Below are 10,358 nucleotides of genomic sequence, written 5' to 3' on the forward strand. Positions count from 1 at the left end.
TTTTTTTTTTTTTTTTTTTGCAGTTCTTTAACACATTATTGAGATTACAAACATCCAAAGCAGTTTCATGTGGACAGATTGCATATTTTGAAAGCCTGAGATATTTTATCATGAAACACGCCATGTGGAATCTTTGAAGCATAGATCTCTGTGCAACAGCTGAATAAAGAATCTTTCACCTGGTATGTGACAGAGCTTCTCACCACCACCATGACAAACCAGGAAAAATGGGCCCACCTCAGCCCTTCGGAATTTTCCCAACTTCAGAAATATGCTGAGTGTAAGTATTCCTATTGATATTATGAGATTATTTGACATTTGTGCTAGACAAAGTATCATTTATTTATAAAAGTGGATCATAGATCCCATTCATCATGGGGATAGATCCAGGTCTGCCTTTTGTGTTTACAAGTCAGGTTGACTTGAGACTACCTTTCTGACATGAGAGAAAGGAAAAGATAAATTAAATCAAGTATTACATCTTGCAGGAAAGGAACTAAAATGTTAGATGCGAAATTAGGCTTGGAAAACACTCTAGCTGTAATAGAAATAAAGCAGAGGATGAGACAGCCTGGCAAAATGGAGAGTGGTTATACTGTAACAGACAGGGAGAAGGACAAACGGGCGCAGAGAGTGAGAAGGAAGGAAATAGAGAAGAGAAAAGCAATGCTGTGCTTGAGACAGTATGGTCTGACTCATAGATATCAAGAGGGAGGGAAAAGGGAGAAGTGTGTGTGTGTGTGTGTGTGTGTGTGTGTGTGTGTGTGTCTGTTTCTGTTTGATAACCTAGCATTTCAAAAGAGAGTAGGCAGTAGGGAGTCATAGATACATTATGGAATTAGAATCAGAGTTTGTAAAAGAAAGAGGTGTCAGGACCTCAAGTTAGGACAAAACAACTTTTTTAGTGTGTGCATTGGTACAAGTGATAGGCTATGATCATTCACTTCACTGTAAGTTTTTTTTTTTTTTTAATATTGTTTCTTTGCATATGTAGAGTAATCTTTTATTTATAAGAAATTTTTTTAATCCTAGATGATCAGGAATACATCTATTTCATAAAGTGACTTTCAACTATAAATATGAACAGCAGTTGATTCATGTGTTGAAGAGAGGAAAAGAAGCAACTGATTAATAGCAAGCACCAAAAGGCTTGGAAAATGATGAGTACAGAAAAAGCAATATAGAGAGAATGCAGTAAGAAGAGTAAGAATAGAAAGAATGACATGGTGACAGGGAGAATAAAATGAAAGTAGTGGAAAGGAGAAAAAGAACCAAACAGCACATGATAGTGAAAGAGGTAAAAATTAAGGCATCTGGGCGACTTGTGCAGAAAGATGTTGTGGGATATAAGAGTTGTGTATCAGGAATGAGTTGAATGATATTATAAAGTAGAAGCAGAGAAAGGGGTTAAACACATATTGGGACTTAGAACATGAAGATAGATTTGGTGGTAGTGGTGAATACTATCACTCACATTTATAGAGTACATATTATGAGCTGGGAACACTAATAAATGCTTCATGTATATTATCTGAAAAGACTAGTTTCAAAGGTATTCTAGAACCTTCCTAATCTGTGGATTGAATGAGGGTATGAGAATGCTTCTGGGTATTTATAAGGAAGTTCAAAATCTATGATTTCATGGGCATTTTAAAAAACTTTTAGGAAAATGCCTACGACTATTGACTGAGTCAATAATAATAAAAATATGATTACAAAATATATGATATTTGGAAATTTTGCCATCAACATATGGTTCTCACACCTCAAAACTGTTTAGGGCCTCTGAATGTATAATATATGCATTTATCATATTACGAATATTTACATTTAGGTTTGGGAGGCGTAGGCAGAAGGATTGCTTGAGCTCAGCAGTTCATGACTAGACTGGGCAAAACAGTGAGACCCTGTCTCTGTGGGAAAAAAAAAAATTAGCCCAGTATGGTGACATGCAGATGTAATCCCAGCTACTCGGGAGGCTGAGGTGAGAAGATTGCTTGAGCCCAGGAGGTTGAGGCTTCAGTGAGTCATTGTGCCACTGCACTCTACCATGACTGACAGAGCCAGAACCTGCCAAAAAAAAAAAAAAAAAAAGAACGAGAAAATAAAGAAAATTTAGTTCAGAATGGCCTAATTCTTCTTTTCCACTTGCAGTCTTATACTCAATACTTTTAAATTGGTTAAAATTGATTAGCCTATGATTTCAAATTTCCATATGCTCTGCTCTTTGCTGCTGTGGTAACCTAATCATGAAGTAAATATTTCTGAGCATCTTCTTTAGAGTGAGTTTTCTGCATGGTGCTGCAGGAGATGCAAATATGAAGAAATATGTGTCCTCCCTTCAAGGAATTTACAGTTTAAAAAAGGCTAGAAACTAATAGAAAAATAATTCTATGTCTAGCCAGAATGTTGTATGTGATACAAGCAGACTTTAAGGTTATTTTGGGTTTTACAATTCCACTGGAGATAGGAAAGGAAAGGGAAGTCTTCATACACGAGGCAGGATTTGAAACAAATATTTAAAAATTAGGTTTAAGGTAAATGACAAAGGAAGTGATATGGATAAAAAGGAAAATTTAGCATAAATTTAAGGAAGGATAGGTGAGGCACATTAAGCCCATTACAATTTAAGGGAGAGAGTGAAGTCTATAAAAATGAAACGGTATCAAAATATGCCATACTTGAGTCAAACAATGAAGTCATTGTACAGTTATAAGTGGTAGAGTGACAGAAACAATGTTATGCTTTGAGAAGTTTACTTTGATGACTGAGAAGATGGTATATGTGATGGAAAGATACTAGAGACTAGTTAGCAGGGTGTTGGCATAGACTGTATAACATAGATTATGGAAGACGACTGAAAAAGTGAGGATTCAGATTTTATCACATTGAAATTAACAGAGGATATCTTGGAAAATAATAAAATACAACAACTGACAGAGAGAGAGAGAGATGAAGAGAGAGAGAGATCTGAAATTTTCCTCCAGCTTTAAAAGAAGGGATTATGATGGTATCTGTCAAGTAAAGAAAACACTGAGTTTGGCTTAGGTTATGTTGAATTTGGCTTGTTTATTAAAATATATTTTCCAGGTTTGAGTAGTCATAAGAAAAGTTCCTGTATTATATGAAACATTAATATAAAATATGCAAATTATTGCTGTGATAGCTAACATATTATTCATAATTGCTATTGCTCAGCTATAGAAAGAAATTCCATTTGAATTGATTAGCAGAAACACATTTCTACTAAATTATTAAATGTATTATAGGCTGCTACTTATATTTTATTGGCTAATGAATATGGTGATGCATTTAATTATATCATAAAAATGCACAAATTAGTAATAAATTTGTGAAAATTCCTAAAACAAGTGGTAACAAAAATTATCATAAGTGTAAAACTTATACTGAGACAAACATCAATGGATGTTCAGTAAATTGGTAATATGAAATGTCACACTGAGTGTAACAGCATTATTAAAATGGATTCAATGAGAAGACAAATTAACAGATGAACTGTAACTTTTTTTAAAAAAGTGCCAATTCCAAGATTATTACAGTCTTTTTAAATAACGAAGACAACATGAAAAGTGCTAGATTTACTGCTCCAAGGACTTTCCTGTATAATTAAGAAGCAAAGAATATCATGATTAGAACGTATTCTTGTGTGATAAATTGCCAGTGCCAAAATATAATGGGAAACAAACATCATCCTGAAGATTGTAGAAGTCATTGATTTTTCATGCTGTTCAACATGCATGATCAGTTTATCGGGGGCTTTAAAGACTAAACTTTTCATGTTGTAACACAGTATTGGTAAGTGACATTTCTCCATACTCTATTAGAAAAATGATACATTGCATTCACTTTCTTGATTTTAATTGATTTGTATTTTTAACAAGAATTTCTTTGTATGCATTAAAGAAGTCTAAAAAAACAAGTTATTGATTTAAAGTTAAATTTGCAACATGCTAAGATTATATTTCGTATGTATCAAAGAAGTGTTTAATTTGCTTTCTTGGGATAAGGTGGGGCTGTGGAACTCTTGGGCAAGATGAGTGAGCTCCTGGGACCCCAATTCCAGCAAAACCAAATCATTCAATGTTGGACCTAGAGAATACCATAAAGATAATTGTCTCAAGTTATCTGATTTTACATTTTCTCCACAATTGCCAGAATGCACCTTGTAACTATGATTGTTCTCCTAAATGCTGCGCTTTTCTTAAAAATAATTAAGGATAAGTAGGGTGATACTGGCACAACATTCCTGGATAGGTATCTAGCATACCAGACAGCTTGTGTTTAAATACTGCTCCTACCATACTTCAGATATCTGACTTTGAGTAACTTAACATATCTGTGTTTTATATGGGAAAAAATATGTCCAGTGCTGTAAGTATTAAGTTGAATGAATTCATATATATGAAGTAATGAGGGCCATGCCTGGCAAATTGCTAGTGATATGACAGTTTACAATTATTATCTTACTAGAGAGGGAGAGTGTTCTTCTGGCTGTTTGAACATATTGTTAATGATCAAGTAGAAAAGAGCCACATTTTGGAGCATGAAGAGTCAGTGTCTGTTTCTCTGCCACAAGATTAGACTCTTCTCACAAGGTAGAAGCTTCTGGTGTAATTGGCAGCCTCTGCTCTGTGTTGTCCCTACAAATGCGGAAGGCAGCTGATGTGGAGCCTGCTGTGGCTGCCTACAGCATGCTGTGACCGCACTCCTGTTTAGGGTTTCAGGCTGAGTCACTCCATGGGAAGCATTTCCCTTGATATGTGGGAGAGGAGTATAATTTTCTTCCTCACTCTTGATATAAAGTCATCCAAACTGTTGTTATAGGATAGAAAGCTCTCACTCCTGCCCTTTAGAGAATTAAGCTTATTACGTATTAGTCTGTCAGTGCTTTCTGCTATGGTTCCATGGAACAGCAAAGGGTTAAGAAACTCCTGGGCTTTTCATGGATAACAATATTTTCTATGTGAAATCTACGTGATATTTCCAAATGATTCATTATCTGCCCACATATTGTCACTTAGGATTAGCTTTTTATTTGCTATATATAACACGTGTTATATAGCATGTAAATTATTTTTGAAAAATACTGTGTTATTATGGTGGGAACCTTTCCAAACTTTCATAAATTTCGTACTGTTTATAGCAGCTGGCATTGTAAGGAGTTGCAAAATTACGGTGAATTTGTTCTTTTCAATAAGGACCAATGTGCATAACGTTTAGACCTGGTCTGCAATTTCTTCCACTGGAGTGAGGTATGTGGTGTGACTTCGTGGAAAGAGCTTCGGTTTCGCAGGCAAATATTTGACGGTGTGGAATCCCAGCCCTGTTTTCTACTTATTAGTGGCACGGCCTTCGTAATGTAACATAAACTACCTGAGCCTCAGCTTTCTCACTTGAAAAAGTAGAATCCCACCTCAAAATCTTGTTGTAGGATTTATTGAGACAATAATCAGCATCATACTGAATAATGGATTTTTAGTGCCTACTGTAAATAGTATACAAGTATTAACTCATTTAATCCTCAAAATAAGCCTCAGAGGGAGACAAATTACTGCTGTTTATAGCAGAGTAGCTGGACCAGAACTGTGGCACAATAAGTGATAACAAAGGTCAAACCAGTAATAATTTGTTTATGTTTTTAATGAAGATTGATAAACAGATTCTTAGTCATGTTTCCAAAATAGGAAAAGCTAGAATCCAGGATTCAAATAATGTAATATCTCGGTCATGAAAGGGGAGAGAGACTTGACCTCCTCACAGGTGTATAGTCAATTTATTTTTAGGCAAATTTAGATTACACGCTAGCCCTCTTGCCCATTTGTCATGCTGAGATTAGCTTTTACTTCTGTCCTGAGCCCTGTGTTAGATTGGCTCTATTTTGGGAGGCCCAGCCACTTATTGATAATTACCCTCTTTGTATGAGACAGAAGGATAAATGGCACAGGGCCATTTTGCAGTGTCTGAGAACACATAATTTGATGTCAGACAAAACTGGGTTTGAAGGCTAGTGTTGTGATGTATACTTCAGTTTCCTCTTAGGGTTGCCTTGCTGATTAAATATGGAAATGTATGTGAAGTGCTTGGAATTCAATATATTACTGTTATAATTAGGATTGTGATAGTGGTGGCTGAGACAGTTTATATGAAATGCGGACTTTTAAAATATTTAAACCTTTTCAATTAAAACACTTATCTGAAATGTTTTGACTTACCAGAAATGTCTTGACTTTACCCTGACACTTGGTCTGAAACTTGAATCTGAAACTCTGTTTTAGGTAATTCGTGTCTCTCGTTTCTGACTCTTTCTTCTGATTCACACTGATTAACTCAGCCGTTCCTGGCTCTGACCCAGATTATATTTCTAGAATGTATGTTGGCTTCATAATCTCTTTTGCTTCATCTCTGGCTCTGGTTCCTATTTGTTGTACTGCTTCAGACACTATTTCCTGTTGGTGGCTTCTCTGTGTCCATATGTCTTAAATCTCTCAATACCTAAATTTTGCAATAGTAAAAGAAAAAAGTAACTGTGAATGTCTAGACTCCCATTATTTTTGTACCCTAAAGATGCAAAACTTTGGGTAAGTTCTTTTCAGACTTGATCCCCCCCCCAAAAAAAAAAATCCAATCGAGTCCAATTTATGGTCAAGCAAACATTGATATTGAAGTAATGGCATCTGTGGAATATTGGTCAAAGTGAGCCAAATCATGACATGTCTGAAAAATTCACAAAGTCTCAGTGGGTTAACACACCAGAAGTTTATTTTTTGCTCATATTACATTTCCAATCTGAGTCAGCAAGTGGTTTAATCTCACATAGTCTACAACGAAGTCCCAGTCAGATGGAGCAGGCATCAGCTTTAAAAATTGACAGTTGCTGTGAGAGGGAGAGAGAGAGAGAGAGAGAGAAAGAGAGAGAGCACTTGTGACTGTGTGCTGGCTCTGAGACCTTCTCCCTGGTAGTGATACACTAATATTTCTTTGGCCTAAGCAATTAATGTGATCATATTTAATTTTAAGGGAGTAGCATTTCTTCCATCTGCCCAGTGCCAGGGGAGAACTGAGATATTTGGTGAAAACTATTAATTTGGCCATTATCACAGGAGTAAATAGAACCTACCATTTACCTTGGGACATTAGGCAAGTCATCACAATTTCTTTATACTTTCATTTCATCCCCTCAGTTTATACTGAAGATAATAATCACTGTGTATAAATGATAGCTCTTATTTTTATTAGTGATATTATAACAATTTATAACAAAAATTATCACCAAGGCTTATGTATCTTAATATGATACTTTATCCTTAACTCAATTATGGTTTAAAGGTTGTGATTAACTAGAAGTTTCCAAGTTTCCTTAGTTGCCACTTTCTACATTATTATGGAAGCACCACAATAACTAATAAATAAATAGAGTACACAAGTTAGAGGAACTTAACTGTACTCATTCAGCAGCCTGTTCGGAGAGACAGATCGGGTGGCAAATGATGACAAAGCAATGAAATGCATTCTCTGAATGTTATGTATGCAAGATTCTTGGAGAGCTTTTAACTCTGCTGCATATGGATAGAAGTTGAGAGAGGAATGGGATTTTAATTTGAATAGAAAGTATTGAGTAGAGGTAGGGGAAGAAGAGAAACTCCAACCAGTTATCAGAGCATGTGGAGAAGCAGGAATGAATGTTACCTATCAGGGAAGAACTTGAAGTGTGTGTTGGTGTATAGATATATTTGTGTATGAGCATGCATGTTATGCATGTGTGTACATGGGCATGAGTATAAGCACTGAAGGTAAGGTTGAAGAATTTAGCAATAGTCACAAAAAGTAGGTCTTTAGATGCCATTGATAAAATATTATCCATCAATATTGCCTAATAACGAAATGAATACACACCTGAGAGGAAGTCAAGCCATTCTCCCCTTTGCTGATGGAGGTGTTAAAATCAGAATGCTGGAGTCTAGCTTTTCCTATTTCTGAAACATGATTAAGAAACTTTTATTAATATATCAATCTTCATAAAAACACAAACATAAACATAAATCTTCATAAAGACATAAACAAACAAACAAATTTTTACTATCTCCAGAATTAATGTCTTTAATATTAATTCTGGAGATAGTAAAATATCTGAAATATTGAAGATTTTAATTCTGGAGATAGCAAAATTGTAAGATTTAAATTTCAGAAAGAAGTAAATAAATTGTATCTTTGATGAAAAGGAGACTAAAAACCAATTAGGAGATTATTTTATTAGGGCAGCCTATTGAATATGTGGGGTTCCATGAAGGTTAAGGCATTGTTAACTGAGAGAGAGGTAAGAGAAGAGGTAAGCACATGTTACAGGGAGTATCTAGAGGCAGAATGAACCAAATTCAATCACCAATTGAATATGGGGACTAAGGAAGAAGGACGGGGCATTTCAGCTTTTAGAAGTAAGTCAGTGTGGGTCACCCAATTCAGGAAAGGAAAACAAAAATAAATAATTGAGAGGGAAAGTAGAGTGGTTTGAGTTTGGACATATGGAACCCTGAGTTTACAGGTTATGAGATTGAGATATAAATTAGATACTTGGAAATACATATCTGAAGCTCAAGAAAGAAATCAGAGCCAGACATATAGAATGGGCGTGCCTTTGCATTGTGAGTAGTTATCAAATTATGGGCATAGATGAGATGATTTAGTGGAAGCAGATTGAGCAAGGAGAGAAGGATGGAGATGAACTCTAGAAAGATTTATTTATAAGACAGTTGGAAGATGAGATAACCATGAAAACAACTGAGAAATCATAACCAGAAAGAAAGAAGAGAATAAGTGATTGAAAGTATTCCACAATCCAAAGAAGGAATGGGTTTTCAAAAAATGAGATTGAACTTGAGATAATAACCAAAACACATCCAGAGTCTTTATCATTTAGAATGTCACTGGTGATTTTAATATGGATTTTTTTAAAAAAACAATAATAGATGAGATGGATGGAAAACAGGAAAGACAGAGAGAACACATGTAAGCTACCCTTTATATAATTTCACCATGAAAACAAAGTGGAAGGATTATAACTAAAGTAAATAGTGTAAATAGAGGGATTTTGTTCTTCCGCATAGGAGAGAAAGACATGTTCACAGTGGACAAGTGGAAGATTTAAAACAGAAAGGAAATAATTCGTGACAAAAGATTGTGATCCTAGGGCCAAATCTTGATTTTGTTTTGGTTTTATTCAGTTTGCTTGAATCTATATCAATTGTTTATTTTCTCAACTTATTAGTTTTGGCCGTCAGCAAGTTATGTAACCTTTTCTAAACTTTAATTTTCTCAACTGTGTAATTAGGAAAATAAAAAAGATTATTTCAAAGGTTGTTATAAGACTCAAATAAAATAATATGTGGAAATGCGTTGTAAACTGCAAACCACCATATGTAAGTTAATTATGCTTTCATTGGTATGATCAGAATGTACTGAGTTATTGTTCTACTATATTTTCTTTTTCTGTAGTTCTATATCTTGGCTTTTCCCAGATATATTATTTATTGAATTTGCAATTTGCTTTGATGAGACTATGTGAGAAATGTCCTTATGCTTATAGTGGTCTGATTTTCTTCTTTTACCTCTTGGAACGTAAATAAACGAAGTTTATCTTCAAATCTATTAGGAGCAACGATTATTTTCTCATACTGAAAAATGTATTTTATAAGAAAGACCATTGCCCAGATGGTGGAAGGTCTGAGATATTTCTGTAATAACAATGTAATAAGTTAGCCTGCTGCAGATCCTTGGATGCTAGGAGAAGACATGAGACTCCTAGCTCTGAGACAAAGAACTGTATTTATTATGTCATAGCAAACAGCATGTACCTCATGTTTGTTTCTGTTCCCCTACTTCAGTTTTATTGGGAAACATGAAAAGGGCCAGATCACATCTGCACAAGCAGAGAATTGTGTCAGGAGGAAATCCCCAAATTTAGGGAATCTGAGTCTTTCATAAACACAATAAACACATCTTCTTTTTGCTCAAGGGGGAGTTATAATCTCTGTCTTCCAAGGCTGTCTACTACGAAAACATCCTTGGAATGACAGTCTGGAACATAGGCTGTAAATGCTTATCCTTGTAAAATATACAGAAACATGAAGGAAACATTGAGAATTATCTTTCAATAAATATTAACATGAAGTAGACATTAACATCATTATCAGTGTCCAGAAGGTAATGAAAATACATATTTCCCCATCAGGTTGCCTTTTGGTCAATGTAAATATATCCTCAGATTTGTTCACAGAAGTCTCCTTGTCTTGGTCTCTCATTGTTTTTTTTTTTTTTTTTTTTTTTTTTTTTTTTTTTTTTTT

The 10,358-nt window shown here is 34.9% G+C and overlaps 1 protein-coding gene across 3 annotated transcripts in view; it reads left to right on the top strand.

Moving 5' to 3' along the window:
* DGKB (diacylglycerol kinase beta) overlaps positions 1-10,358 on the top strand; it is a 780,654-nt gene that overhangs the window by 65,383 nt on the left and 704,913 nt on the right. For all 3 annotated transcript variants that reach the window (XM_017889062.1, XM_017889064.1, XM_017889063.1), the window contains exon 2: positions 24-280. In XM_017889062.1, coding sequence (XP_017744551.1) covers positions 211-280 — 70 coding nt within the window. In that variant the 5' untranslated portion in view covers positions 24-210. The remainder of the gene's footprint in view (positions 1-23; positions 281-10,358) is intronic.

This window comes from Rhinopithecus bieti, unplaced genomic scaffold (assembly GCF_001698545.2).
Source record: "Rhinopithecus bieti isolate Rb0 unplaced genomic scaffold, ASM169854v2 scaffold_16834, whole genome shotgun sequence".
NCBI lineage: Eukaryota > Metazoa > Chordata > Mammalia > Primates > Cercopithecidae > Rhinopithecus > Rhinopithecus bieti.